Below are 15,630 nucleotides of genomic sequence, written 5' to 3'. Positions count from 1 at the left end.
AGGACGTGCTTGATGATGGTGTTATTTCTGCGTAGGCAACTGCAGGTGCAGGACCGAGGAGGCTTGTTCGCAGGCAGTATGGACAGGGGATTGGCTCGCATGCACAACCAGCGAAGACGTAGCAGTGACATCAGCAAGCACTGCTCCTCGACTCTGTTGTACTTCCCACAGAGTCGGGTGCTTGGCTGACATGTGCCTGATCATGCTGGTGGTGGTCAGGCTGCTAGTTTTGGTACCCCTGCTGATGCTGGCACGGCAGGTGTTGCAAATGGCCTTTTTAGAATCATCTGGAGCCAACTTAAAAAACTGCCAGACTCGGGAAGACCTAACATTTGTACAGGCACCTTGTGTCGTGTTGTTGTTCCGGGGAACGGTTGCCTGACTTCTGCCTGGAGCCACCACCCTGCTTCTTACTGCCTGTTGGGATGCTACGCCTCCCTCCCCCTGTGCACTGCTGTCCTCGCTCTGCATATCCTCCTGCCAGGTTGGGTCAGTTACTGGATCATCCACCACGTCGTCTTCCTCTTCCGCACCCTGCTCCTCCTCCTGACTTCCTGACAATTGTGTCTCATCATCGTCCACCCCTTGTTGAGACAAGTTGCCAACTTCGTGAGAACGTGGCTGCTCAAATATTTGGGCATCTGTACATACGATCTCCTCATGTCCCACTTCAACATGAGCTGGCGAGAGGCCAGAATGTGCGAATGGAAACGTTAACAGCTCTTCCGAGTGTCCAAGTGTGGGATCAGTAATGTCCGAGGACGTCTACTCAGCCTTGTGGTAGGAAGGAGGATCAGGTTGTGAAATGTGCGGTGCAGTATCACGGCTACTGCCACTTGACCGTGTGGAAGACAGAGTGTTTGTGGTGGTGCCAATCTGACTGGAAGCATTATCCGCTATCCAACTAACAACCTGTTGACACTGGTCTTGGTTCAAGAGCGGTGTACTGCTGCGGTCCCCAAGAATTTGGGACAGGACGTGCGAGCGACTAGATGTGGCCCTTTGTTGTGGCGAAATTAGAGCTTGCCCACGACCTCGGCCTCTGCCTGCACCACCATCACGTCCACTTCCTTGTTCCTTGCCAACGCCCTTGCGCATTTTGCAATGCTGTGCTGACGTGTATTCACTAGACTTGTGCGTTATATCCAAGTTTGTGCAAATCGTGCACCTGTACGCTGCCACCGACAGGCACACATGTGCGGTTTTTAAATGCAAGCACGGACGCACTAAGAACCTAACAGGTTTTTAGGAGCGACAATTACTGAGAAGTCTGACACTATCAGCCACTGCTGACTGACGTGTATTATACACTACACTTGTGCGTTATATAATAGTTTGTGAAAAACGCACACAAGTGCACCTGTACGCTGCCACCGACAGGCACACACGTGCGGTTTTTAAATGCAAGCACGGACGCACTAAGAACCTAACAGGTTTTTAGGAGCGACAATTACTGAGAAGTCTGACACTATCTGGACTGTTTTAGACTGTGTACACCAGCCCCAGATATGATGAAGGCTGGTATACGGTCACCACTAGGAATGGCTATATACCCTGCCTGCCTGCCTGCCTGTATACTGCTACAATAGTCCTGACAAGGACTCTTCTGGTCACTAGCCTGTATTCCGACCTGGCTATACCCTGCCTGTATATAGCAACAATAGTCCTGAGAAGGACTCTGCTACTGTACTCCGACCTGGCTATTCCCTGCCTGCCTGTATACAACTTATTGTATGTCCTGAGAAGGACTTCTGGTCACACTGTTTGCAGCCCTGCTCCGGAACTAACTATAAAGGGCCGCAAACCTTTCCCTGAAGCAGCAACCCTCTCCCTGCACTGACTGTCTGGATGGCTGTGAGCAGAGCACAGCGCGCCCGCCGGTATAAAGGCTCGGTCACGCTGTGCGGGCCGGCCAATCACTGCAATTCCACAACTAACAGGGCTGTGGCATTGCAGTGGTCTGCCAGCCAATCCCTGCATGAGGGCTGGCTCTCAAAAGAGTGCCAACATGCAGGGATGAAGACCACGAGTACAGCACGAGTATCGCGAAATTACTCGGTCCCCGCCGAGTAGCCCGAGTACAGTGATACTCGTGCGAGTACCGAGTAGTAACAAGCATACTCGCTCATCACTAACTATTACATTACAAAGTATTAGCAACAACACTGACTGACAATATATCAGGTTATGTTGTCCTTGCTGGATAGCATCCTGCAATCAGCTGTTATCACAAAGGGGTAAGGCTGCACATCAAACATAGATAATGGTATAATGCCTCAAGCATATGGAAAAATATTGGAATATACAGTGAAAAATGCTACTTGCTAATTTGAACATGTGAATAATGAATTGCATACCTGCCATGAATATTAGGAAAAAGGAGATATTTAGCAATCGCATTGATCAATGTAACTGAGCCCCAAGGCCTCGTCAAGGCATATCTCTATATTGGGGTCCCTAGCTCTGTGACCCTAACTGTGTGTCATCTCATTGCAATTAAAAACTGCTATGGGTGGAGAGGGGTAACTAAGGACTTTCTTATATAGGAGATGGAAAAAACATGGCCGAAAGGGGCGGAGCTGTGTTCACATTCAGAAAAAAACTACATATAACTGAATAGGATAACTGAAGTGAGCACTAATATATATATATATGAGTGCAAGCCAAAAAATACATACTATACAAAGGATAAGGCTGCACATCAAACATAGATAATGGTATAATGCCTCAAGCATATGGAAAAATATTGGAATATACAGTGAAAAATGCTACTTGCTAATTTGAACATGTGAATAATGAATTGCATACCTGCCATGAATATTAGGAAAAAGGAGATATTTAGCAATCGCATTGATCAATGTAACTGAGCCCCAAGGCCTCGTCAAGGCATATCTCTATATTGGGGTCCCTAGCTCTGTGACCCTAACTGTGTGTCATCTCATTGCAATTAAAAACTGCTATGGGTGGAGAGGGGTAACTAAGGACTTTCTTATATAGGAGATGGAAAAAACATGGCCGAAAGGGGCGGAGCTGTGTTCACATTCAGAAAAAAACTACATATAACTGAATAGGATAACTGAAGTTAGCACTAATATATATATATATGAGTGCAAGCCAAAAAATACATACTATACAAAGGATAAGGCTGCACATCAAACATAGATAATGGTATAATGCCTCAAGCATATGGAAAAATATTGGAATATACAGTGAAAAATGCTACTTGCTAATTTGAACATGTGAATAATGAATTGCATACCTGCCATGAATATTAGGAAAAAGGAGATATTTAGCAATCGCATTGATCAATGTAACTGAGCCCCAAGGCCTCGTCAAGCATATCTCTATATTGGGGTCCCTAGCTCTGTGACCCTAACTGTGTGTCATCTCATTGCAATTATTATTATTATTATTGTTTATTTATAGAGCACCATTGATTCCATGGTGCTGTACATGAGGGGGTTACATACAGAATACATGTACACGTTACAATAGACAGACTAGCACAGGGGGAAGAGGGCCCTGCCCTTGCGGGCTTACATCCTAAAGGATTTTGGGGAGGAGACAGTAGGTGGGGTGTAGGTTGGGCGGCAGCTCCGCACGGTGGTGGGGCGGCAGCTCCGCACGGTGGTGGGGCGGCAGCTCCGCACGGTGGTGGGGCGGCAGCTCCGCACGGTGGTGGGGCGGCAGCTCCGCACGGTGGTGGGGCGGCAGCTCCGCACGGTGGTGGGGCGGCAGCTCCGCACGGTGGTGGGGCGGTGAGGTCATTGTAGATTATAGGCATTTCTGAACAGATGAGTTTTCAGGGTCCGTTTGAAGTTTGCAAGTGTAGTAGATAGTCTGACGTGTTGAGGCAGTGAGTTCCAGGAGACTGGGGATGCTCGGGAGAAGTCTTGGAGTCGGTTGCATGAGGAGCGAATGAGAGAGGAGGATAGAAGGAGATCTTGGGAGGACCGGAGGTTACGTTTTGGAGTGTAGCGAGAGATTAGTTCAGAGATATATGGAGGAGACAGATTATGGATAGCTTTGTAGGTCAGTGTTAGTAATTTGAATTGGATACGGTGGAAGATTGGGAGCCAGTGGAGGGACTTGCAGAGAGGAGAAGCGGGGTGGTATTGAGGAGAGAGGTGGATCAGTCGGGCAGCAGAGTTAAGGATGGACTGGAGAGGGGCGAGTGTGTTAGCAGGGAGACCACAGAGGAGGATGTTGCAGTAGTCGATGCGGGAGATTATGAGGGCGTGCACTAGAATTTTTGTAGATTGGGGATTGAGGAAAGGGCGGATTCTGGAGATATTTTTGAGTTGAAAACGGCAGGAGGTGGTGAGGGATTGGATGTGCGGTATGAAGGACAGGGCAGAGTCAAAGGTCACTCCGAGGCACCGAACTGCTATGGGTGGAGAGGGGTAACTAAGGACTTTCTTATATAGGAGATGGAAAAAACATGGCCGAAAGGGGCGGAACTGTGTTCACATTCAGAAAAAAACTACATATAACTGAATAGGATAACTGAAGTGAGCACTAATATATATATATATGAGTGCAAGCCAAAAAATACATACTATACAAAGGATAAGGCTGCACATCAAACATAGATAATGGTATAATGCCTCAAGCATATGGAAAAATATTGGAATATACAGTGAAAAATGCTACTTGCTAATTTGAACATGTGAATAATGAATTGCATACCTGCCATGAATATTAGGAAAAAGGAGATATTTAGCAATCGCATTGATCAATGTAACTGAGCCCCAAGGCCTCGTCAAGGCATATCTCTATATTGGGGTCCCTAGCTCTGTGACCCTAACTGTGTGTCATCTCATTGCAATTAAAAACTGCTATGGGTGGAGAGGGGTAACTAAGGACTTTCTTATATAGGAGATGGAAAAAACATGGCCGAAAGGGGCGGAGCTGTGTTCACATTCAGAAAAAAACTACATATAACTGAATAGGATAACTGAAGTGAGCACTAATATATATATATATATATATATATATATATGAGTGCAAGCCAAAAAATACATACTATACAAAGGATAAGGCTGCACAACAAACATAGATAATGGTATAATGCCTCAAGCATATGGAAAAATATTGGAATATACAGTGAAAAATGCTACTTGCTAATTTGAACATGTGAATAATGAATTGCATACCTGCCATGAATATTAGGAAAAAGGAGATATTTAGCAATCGCATTGATCAATGTAACTGAGCCCCAAGGCCTCGTCAAGGCATATCTCTATATTGGGGTCCCTAGCTCTGTGACCCTAACTGTGTGTCATCTCATTGCAATTAAAAACTGCTATGGGTGGAGAGGGGTAACTAAGGACTTTCTTATATAGGAGATGGAAAAAACATGGCCGAAAGGGGCGGAGCTGTGTTCACATTCAGAAAAAAACTACATATGTGCAGCCTTATCCTTTGTATAGTATGTATTTTTTGGCTTGCACTCATATATATATATATTAGTGCTCACTTCAGTTATCCTATTCAGTTAGATGTAGTTTTTTTCTGAATGTGAACACAGCTCCGCCCCTTTCGGCCATGTTTTTTCCATCTCCTATATAAGAAAGTCCTTAGTTACCCCTCTCCACCCATAGCAGTTTTTAATTGCAATGAGATGACACACAGTTAGGGTCACAGAGCTAGGGACCCCAATATAGAGATATGCCTTGACGAGGCCTTGGGGCTCAGTTACATTGATCAATGCGATTGCTAAATATCTCCTTTTTCCTAATATTCATGGCAGGTATGCAATTCATTATTCACATGTTCAAATTAGCAAGTAGCATTTTTCACTGTATATTCCAATATTTTTCCATATGCTTGAGGCATTATACCATTATCTATGTTTGATGTGCAGCCTTATCCTTTGTATAGTATGTATTTTTTGGCTTGCACTCATATATATATATATTAGTGCTCACTTCAGTTATCCTATTCAGTTATATGTAGTTTTTTTCTGAATGTGAACACAGCTCCGCCCCTTTCGGCCATGTTTTTTCCATCTCCTATATAAGAAAGTCCTTAGTTACCCCTCTCCACCCATAGCAGTTTTTAATTGCAATGAGATGACACACAGTTAGGGTCACAGAGCTAGGGACCCCAATATAGAGATATGCCTTGACGAGGCCTTGGGGCTCAGTTACATTGATCAATGCGATTGCTAAATATCTCCTTTTTCCTAATATTCATGGCAGGTATGCAATTCATTATTCACATGTTCAAATTAGCAAGTAGCATTTTTCACTGTATATTCCAATATTTTTCCATATGCTTGAGGCATTATACCATTATCTATGTTTGATGTGCAGCCTTATCCTTTGTATAGTATGTATTTTTTGGCTTGCACTCATATATATATATTAGTGCTCACTTCAGTTATCCTATTCAGTTATCACAAAGGGGAGCTGAGTGCAGCATCTACATTGGTAATATGTGGTTTTCCATGGTGTTCCAAATTAATCAGCAGTAGTTGAGCAAATATTTTTCAAGTAGAAATTAAGTCTAATTGAATTTTACAAGAATCTGTACTCTCCAGAATGCAGGTTTTTTTTGTAATTTGCTCCTCACAAATTCAGCAAGATGTCTGGCTGGCTACCATTTTGCTGGACCGTAGACGGACTGCAAATGTTTTTTAACCCCATTAAGACCGCGTTACGTTTTAAAACGACACCAAAAAAGGGTACTTATTCTTTTCTGCCGTTTTAAAACGGCGGGCAGAAATAAGTGTATAGCGCCCCCCAGCGTCAGAAAATCTCCGGGGTTTCAGCTACTGGGGCTAGCTGAGACCCTGGAGATCATGATTCGGGCCATTTTTTCCGGTCCCCAGTGACGTGATGACCGGTATACACCGTATACCGATCATCAAGTTATAGTAAATGACATCGCCGGTAAAAAATGATTTATCTCCCATTTGGCATGATCAAACATGTCAGATGGGAGATAAATCTCTTCCCCGGTTCCCTCCCGTCCCCCGGTGTCCCCAAAGTGCCCCCCCCAACCCCCTCCCGAAAATGCAAGATGGCCGCGGGCACCGGCGAGCACAGCAGCGCGCCGGCCGCATTCACCCTTTTCCTATGGTTTCTGTCGTATGTGCCATAACACATGCGACAGAAACCTGCTCCCCAGGTCCTGCCAGCTCACCCCCTATCCCCTCACCGGTGTTCCTCGGTGTCCCCCGTACCTTTTCCAGCCTTCATCCCCCACGATCACTCCTCCTTCACAGCAGACGCCGGTCAGTGCGGCCACATGTGCACAGCAGCTGAGCTCAACTTCCTGTGTTCAGAGAGCTGCGCTAGCTGCTGCTCGCTCACTGCAGCTCTGACCCGGGGAGAGTGGGTGCAGATTTTTTGCACCCACTCTCCTCAAATGGAGGGTCTGCACTCCTAGAAAATGGGAAATACGTTCCCTGAACGTGCCCCTCATATTCTAGAAGGTCCAGAATCGACGTGGGACATCCAAATGGATTACAGCAGACCGGATTTTTTTTTTCTTTTCAATATATTGGTGAAAGAAGGAATGTTTTGGGGAGTGTTTTTTTAAATTTTTTTTTTTGTTGTCAATTTTTTTTTTTTATTACTTTCAATTAGTTATGTCTGGTATCTGATAGATGCCGTGACATCACTAATTGCTGGGCTTGATGCCAGGTGACATTACACATCTGGCATTAACCCCATTTACTACCCCGTTTGCCACCACACTAGGGCAACGGGATGAGTTGGGGCAAAGCGCCAGGATTGGCGCATCTAATGGATGCGCCACTTCTGGGGCGGCTGCGGCCTGCTATTTTTAGGCTGGGAAGAGTCCAATAACCGTGGCTCTTCCCACCCTGAGAATACCAGACCCCAGCTGTCAGCTTCACCTTGGCTGGTAATCTAATTTGGGGGGACCCCACGTTTGTTTTGTTTTTTTAATTATTTATTTATAAATAATTAAAAAAAAAAACAGCTTGGGGAGCACTCCAAATTAATCACCAGACAAGATGAAGCTGTCAGCTGTGGTTTGCAGGCTACAGCTGTCTGCTTTAACCTAGCTGGCTATCAAAAATAGGGGGGACCCCACGTCATTTATTTTAATTATTTTTTTTGGGCTAAATACAAGGCTAGGCACCCTTTAGTGCCACATGAAAGGCACTAAAGGGCGCCATCTTAGAATATGCAGGGGGTGGGACGTTATATATGTTTGACATCTATCCATTCATCCACTGTAGCATTTTAGGCTATGTGCCCACTATCAGGGTTTGCAGCGTTTTGGGCGCAGAGTGTTTTCCCTGCATCCATAGCGCTGCATTGTGCAGTAGAAGCACAGTGGAAGGATTTTTAGAAATCTCATCCCCACTGTGCTTCTTTTCTCCGCAGCATACACTGACCTGTGGCGCAGCTTCCCGAGCCTCAGCATGTCAATTTATGCTGCAGATACAAGAGTGTTCTCTGCAGGTAGAATAGAGCTAAAGTCCACAGCAGCCTGAACCCAAATCCTGGGCATGGGCAGCTGCGTTCTCCCATGGACAACACTCACATCTCTGCAGGAAGGCTGACACTGTGTACTAGACGCCGTGTTGCTGGATCATGGCCACATAGCCTCAGGGGTACTTTGCATGCTGCGACATCGCAGGCCGATGCTGCGATGCCGAGCGCGATAGTCGCCGCCCCCGTCGCAGCAGCGATATCCTTGTGATAGCTGCCGTAGCGAACACTATCGCTACGGCAGCTTCACATGGACTCACCTGTCCTGCGACCATCGCTCTGGCCGGCGACCCACCTCCTTGTTAAGGGGGCGGGTCGTGCGGCGTCACTGCGACGTCACACGGCAGGCGGCCAATAGGAGCAGAGGGGCGGAGATGAGCAGGATGTAAACATCCCGCCCACCTCCTTCCTTCCGCATATCCTACGGAAGCCGCAGTGACGCCGGTAGGAGATGTTCCTCGCTCCTGCGGCTTCACACACAGCGATCTGTGCTGCCACAGGAGCGAGGAACAACATCGGACTGTCGCGTCAGTGTAATTATGGATTACTCCGACGCTGCACCGATGATACGATTACGACGCTTTTGCGCTCGTTAATCGTATCATCGAGCCTTTTCACACTACGATGTCGCATGCGATGCCGGAAGTGCGTCATTTTCAATTTGACCCCACCGACATCGCACCTGCGATGTCGTAGTGTGCAAAGCCCGCCTAACAGTGAGAAATTTGTTGCTACAGCAACATTTTTGTGAAGTACCTGTCTATTCAAAATGCTTACTATACTCCTGAATAAAATCCTTGTGGGGTCCAGTTTCCAAAATGAGGTCACTTGTGGTGGGTTTCAGATGTATAGGTACCCAAGGGGCCCTGCTAATGTGACATGGTGCGCGCAATTTACTTCAACTTTTCCAAAATTCAAATGGTGCTCCTTCCATTCCAAGCCCTCCCATTTATCCAAACAAAGGTTTTTGGCCACATGTGGGGTATCCCTGCGCTCACAAGAAATTAGATAACAACATGCGGGGTACATGTTTTGTTGTTGCCTCTTGAAAAAGTGAGAAATGTGATGCTAAATCAACATTTTTGTGAAAAAAATGAAAATTTCAATATGGCAACCTAAGCTTATCAAGTTCTGTGAAGTATTCATGGATTCAAAATGCTCAATATACACCTAGATAAAAGCCTTGAGGTGTCTTGTTTCCAGAATGGGGTCACTTGTGGGGTACCTCCACTGTTTAGGCACCTTAGGGGCTTTCCAAATGCGACTAGCGTCCGTTAATTATTCCAGCCAATTGTTCAGTCAAATGGCACTTTTTCCCTTCCGAGCCCTGCTGTGCACCCAAACAGTTGATTTCCACCACACATAAGGTATCAGCATACTCAGGAGAAATTGCACAATAAATTTTATGCTGATTTTTTTTTCGTGTACTCTTGTTAAAAAAAAAGCTATCTGGTTGAAGTAACAATTTTGTGGTAAAAATATATTTTTTTTATTTTCACAGCTCAACATTATAAACTTCTGTGAAGCACCTGGGGATTCAGGGTACTCAAACAACTAGATAAATTCCTTGTGGGGTCTATTTTCCAGAATGGGGTCACTTGTGGGGGACCTCCACTGTTTAGGCACCTCAGGGGCTCTCCTAATGCAACATGGCGTCCGCTATTGATTCCAGCCAATTTTGCAGTCAAATGGCACTCCTTCTCTTCCGAGCCCTGCAGTGTGCCCAAACAGTTGATTTCCACCATGTACAAGATATCACCAAACTCAGGAGAAATTGCGCAATAAATTTCGTAGTGATTTTTTTCCTGTTACCCTTCTGGGAAAAAAAGCTACCTGGTTGATGTAACAATTTTGTGGTAAAATTTTATTTTTTTATTTTCATAGCTCAACATTATAAACTTCTGTAAAGCACCTGGGGGTTCAGGGTACTCACCAAACACCTAGATAAATTCCTTGAGGGGCCTAGTTTCCAATATGGGGTCACTTGTGGGGTCTTTTTGCTGTTTACGTACCTTAGGGGTCCTCCAAATGCGACATGGTGCCCGCAATCTTTTTCAGCCAAATTTCCTTTCCAAAATTCAAATATTGCTCCTTCCGTTCCAAGCCCACCCATTTCTCCAAACAAAGGTTTCAGACCACCAGTGAGGTATCACCGCGCTCATAAAAAAGTGGGTAACAAACATTGGGGTAAAATTTTTGGAATTACAACATTTTTGAGGAAAAAAATGAATTTTCAATGTGACAATGTAACGTTATCAAAATCTGTGAAGTACCTGTGGGTCCAAAATGCTCACTATACCCCTGGATAGAAGCCTTGAGAGGTCTAGTTTCCAAAATGGTGTCACTTGTGGGGGGTTTCTGCTGTTTAGGTACCTTAGCGGACATGTAAATGCAACATGGTGCCCGCAATCTATTTCAGCCAAATTTGCTTTCCAAAATTCAAATATTGCTCCTTCTGTTCCGAGCCCTCCCATTTGTCCAAACAAAGGTTTCTGACCACATGTCGGGTATTGGCGCGTTCATAAGAAAGTGGGTAACAAGTGTGGGGTTCATTTTGTTGTGTTATTTCTTCTAAAAGTGAATAAATTTGGGGTAGAGCAACATTTTAGGTAAAATTTTATTTTTTGCTTTTTTTCATTCCACTTTGCTTTAGTTCCTGTGAAGCACCTGAAGGGTTAATAAACTTCTTGGATGTGGTTTTGAGTACTTTGAGGGGTGCTGTTTTGAGAATGGTGTCACTTTTGGGTATTTTCTTTCACCTAGGCCTCTCAAAGTCCCTTCAAATGTGATGTGGTCCCTAAAAAAATGGTTTTGTGAATTTTGTTGAAAAAAATGGGAAATTGCTGATGAACTTTGACCCCTTCTAACTTCCTAACCCCAAAAAATGTTGTTTCAGAAATTGCGCTAATGTAAAGTAGACAAGTGGGAAATGTTATTTATTAACTATTTTGTGTGACATAACTCTCTGGGTTAAGGGCATAAAAAAGCATAAAAATTAAAAGTTTGAAAATTGCAAAATTTTCATCAAATTTTCATCAAATTTACGATTTTTTCACAAATAAAAGCAACAAATATCGTTCTAAATTTATAACTATCATGAAGTACAATATGTCACGAAAAAACAATGTCAGAATCATTGGGATCCGTTGAAGCATTCCAGAGTTATAACCTCATAAAGGAACACTGGTCAGAATTGCAAAAAATGGCCTGGGCATTCAGTACAAAACTGGCTTCGTCCTTAAGGGGTTAAAAAATAAACCTCACTGCCCAACTCTCTGGCCACTTCCTCTACTCACTTTCACTTTTACAATCCTTGACTCATTTTCTTACTGGTGCGCAATGTATTATCAGACTGGGCTAGGACTTCTTGCTTCAACTAGGCCTGGGAAGTCCCTGTGCAGCGTCATGCTACTTGTGGCTGAAAGTCACAACCTAACATGATACATGTGGGGGTAATAAGAAGATGGCCTTAGGATTCTACATCGTACAGTGACCAGTGAACTGTGACTGTAGGAAAGTGATGAAAGGGGCTCCTATGCAATCCCTCATGCTAGGGGTCCCTAGGCTATCCCTAACCTCAGGGTTACCACTAATGGTGGAGATGCCTGCATTTTAGGCCTAGCTCAGCTCCTGACCAAAACTGATCTAATTCTTTTGCCACCAGGAAAGGATGGGGCAAGAGAGATGGAAACAAAGATAAAAACAGACAAGGGAAAACCAAAATCCTGACACACTGCAAACACACAAGAACCAACAATGAGAGACTCAGGGGAAAAGCAAGAGCAGGAAGGTAGCAACAAAAAGGCAACAAAGGGTTAACTTCACAATTGCACCCAGCAACATGTACTACAACAACCAGTTAGTCTAGATCACAACACATTACCAGACTAGCTAAAATAAATTATAGCTGGCACTAATTGAAATGTTCAGTCAGCATATATAGGAAGATAGCAGATGTGATTGGCTCTCCCACAAAATGGGATCAAAGATGACTCAAAAGCAGAACAGCAGAGATTAACTCTTTCTGGCCTGCCTATAAACTAGCAATCTGTTGGTCGATGCCTGAGTCTACCTGCACTGATAGACCTCTGAGAAGTTATCAGGTGGAGTGCCAGAATCAGTAATCTGAACAGATCCCTACACCGCAAAGACAGTTGTTTGTAAAAACCTCTGTGTGACATGAATGTGAGCCATGAGATATTAGTAGTTTTATTTTTGCTTCATCTCACATTTGTTATGCACTGGGGTCTCTCTAGACCCCAGAGCTTACTAAGGGACATTCAATTCATGGAAAATAAATTTGCAGCAAATTGAGTTTTCCAGTGAAATCCACAGAGTTTGGCAGATTTAAATCTCGCCATAACCACCCGTATGTTTTTATAATCGGCAGCCATGTGATAATTGTAGTGAGTCATCTCCCCTACTTTAGCTGATAAGAACGCAACCTGAGCAGGGGATAGGACAAACAGCTTCATAATAAAAAGTTGTTATAGAACATGCTTCAACAATAAAACAATCCTTAGACACCGGTTTTCTCTGTACATTTTTTTTATTAAATATTTTATGCTTAACATCATATATCTTTTAAAAACTTAAATTATTCTGTTTTATTTACAGATGTGTTCTGCAAGGATTATTACAACTGGTGTCATTTGGTTCCCCAACATGGAGTATGTGGTCACAAATACTACGGCACACAATGCTGCAGTTCTTGCTCTAAATCAAAACTATAAGATACAAAGATTGTAAGGAATACTGGACAGAACAAATATCTGGAGCTTCTCCAAGGTGCTGTCTACAAGTGCTGTCAGTATCGAGTCTAGGTTCACAGATTTCTAATACAATATTTATATTTAAAGAGTATTGGGGTGAGCGGAAAACCGAATATTTAGAATTTGTACAGGATACCACACTGTACAAAAGTTCCCAATGTCTACAAGTCACTGGGTAACTGTTCATTTCATGCTGGATAGCACATGGAAACTGGTAATTTTAGCATTGAGAGCTGCGTGAAATCGGTGCAGAACAAATTTGATGGCTAATCTTACCTCACTGTGTTGTATGGAGGTTATAGGTTAAGAGAACATTTGTGTTCTATCAGTCAGTGTTCTCTTCCAAGTTGTCATTACGGAGGACTTCCGACAGCTGGATTCGAGTGCTCGTAAAGACATGTCAGCTCTGCTGAGTCCATCACCTGCTGTAAAACCCAACTACATTGTAAAACTGATTCCATTCAGCACTTATACACATCCTTCCACTGTAAAACTGGACAGGCCAGATGGTTTAGTCAATGTTTTCTATTGGTGCTAGCGTTTTTGCATTGACTACACTGGCAATGTCTAGTCCTCCATTTTAACATATTTTTAAGGTGCTTCGTTTTCTGCTTTTCCGTAATTAAAAAGAAACCTCATCAAGTCCTTCCAAATAACAATATGTAACATGTCACTGTAAAGGTACTACATGCATTCATTATATCACAGCTTAATAATAATAACAATAACAATAGGCTCTTTTACACTAAATATCCGTATTTATGATCAAATCAAAACGTACATATAGTAATGCTGAAAAAACTGGATTACAGTTTGGTGCTACAGTTCTTACTAATTGTCAATGTACTGGAGAGGATGGCATAACAAATAATTCTTGTCACTACCTCTACAGGGGGTTACATTGTGTAAAGTTTATTGCTAAATATTTATGACTTTTTTTTAATAAACTTTTTTAATGAACATATTGTTGTTTGTGTTAATATTATTAGAATTGGTTTACACGAGTTGCAATATGAAAAATTTAAACAAATGTGTAATGTAATCAGATTACTTCTGCTTTCAAAGAAATGTTGGCACCATAAGGTATAAAACCCCCATAAAATAATAAACTTTATTAATAAACCAATACAAAGTGCAAATTAAAACCAGGTTGCTTGATGCATATATTAGGTCACAGGAAGGGCCCTGGGCAAATTCCCTATTGTCTCCCTTCCTGGACGCGGAGGTTGGCACCCTAATTAAAATAACGTAGTGGCGCCCCCGCTCAACAAGGACTGGCCCTTCTGACCCTACACTGAATGCTTCTCAGTGCTGCTACTCTATATGAAGGCCTTAAAAATACACAATCAGGCACAATCTAATAACCTTAGGCGTAGGTTCAGAGATAGAGGCTACCCAATGGGAGTGATTGATGAGGCATATAGGTTCGCAAAAGGAAAAAACAGGACAGAGCTAATTGTGCCCCGTCAGAAAACACAGAATGATGGGATGACGAGACTGATTGGGACATATGACGATCAAACGGATAGGATTATGGACATATTCAGGCGACATTGGGACATTTTACGGGCAGACCCAGACCTGGTAGACACTCTAACCACAAAACCCTCAGTCACTTTTAGGAGGGGGAGGTCAATAAGGGACCATTTGGTCCATAGTCATTTTGAGCAACCAAAAACGGCAGGGACATGGTTAGACAGGAGACCTATTGGGACCTTTAGGTGTGGATCCTGTAGTTTCTGCAGATTTATTGACCCCTCAAAAACTTTCACAAGTGCAGTGACAGGGAGAGTTTTCTCCAATAGGGACTTTGCGAACTGTAAGACCACGGGAGTGGTCTACATGTGTACTTGTCAATGTCCCAAAAACTATGTGGGCAAAACTAAAAGAGAGCTAAGAGTAAGGATAGGGGAGCACATAGGGGACATCCTCCACAAAAGAGATACTGCTTTAGCCCGGCATATAGTCCAATACCACAACGGAGATACAAAAAGTGTCCTATTCAAAGCGATTGAGACCGTCCAGAAACATGAGAGACTGGGCGACTGGAATAGGCTAATTCTCCAGAGGGAACCAGAGGGAAACCAGGTGGATTTACCTGTTGCGCAGTATGTGCCCGGATGGGATTAATGAACAATTAAACTTCACCAGTTTTATATGATTCTTTTCTGGAACTATTCCTGGTGTATTTTTGGGAACCTCCTTTTCTTCTTCTATTGTCATGTGATGAGTTATTTAGTGGAGCTGGCAGAGATGCCTAAGTGCTTATTGTCCCTATAGGACGAGCAATGGTTAACGTTGTGGCGAGTTAATAATATCGCACTGTATCTATTTCCTTATTGCTATGAATAGCCCCATTAGACTCTTCAGTCCCGTGACGAACCAAT

General features: G+C 43.6%; 1 protein-coding gene across 1 annotated transcript in view; it reads left to right on the top strand.

Annotated features, from left to right (window-relative positions):
• Positions 1-14,143, top strand: part of ADAMTS16 (ADAM metallopeptidase with thrombospondin type 1 motif 16) — a 547,822-nt gene extending 533,679 nt beyond the window's left edge. Inside the window, exon 23 of the mRNA XM_075314921.1 lies at positions 13,089-14,143. Coding sequence (XP_075171036.1) covers positions 13,089-13,204 — 116 coding nt within the window. The 3' untranslated portion in view covers positions 13,205-14,143. The remainder of the gene's footprint in view (positions 1-13,088) is intronic.
• The last annotated feature ends 1,487 nt before the right edge of the window (positions 14,144-15,630 follow it).

The sequence above is a fragment of the Anomaloglossus baeobatrachus genome, chromosome 6 (assembly GCF_048569485.1).
Source record: "Anomaloglossus baeobatrachus isolate aAnoBae1 chromosome 6, aAnoBae1.hap1, whole genome shotgun sequence".
Taxonomy (NCBI): domain Eukaryota; kingdom Metazoa; phylum Chordata; class Amphibia; order Anura; family Aromobatidae; genus Anomaloglossus; species Anomaloglossus baeobatrachus.
The sequence above is the reverse complement of the archived record's forward strand: the minus strand, read 5'-3'. Positions and strand labels throughout refer to the sequence as shown.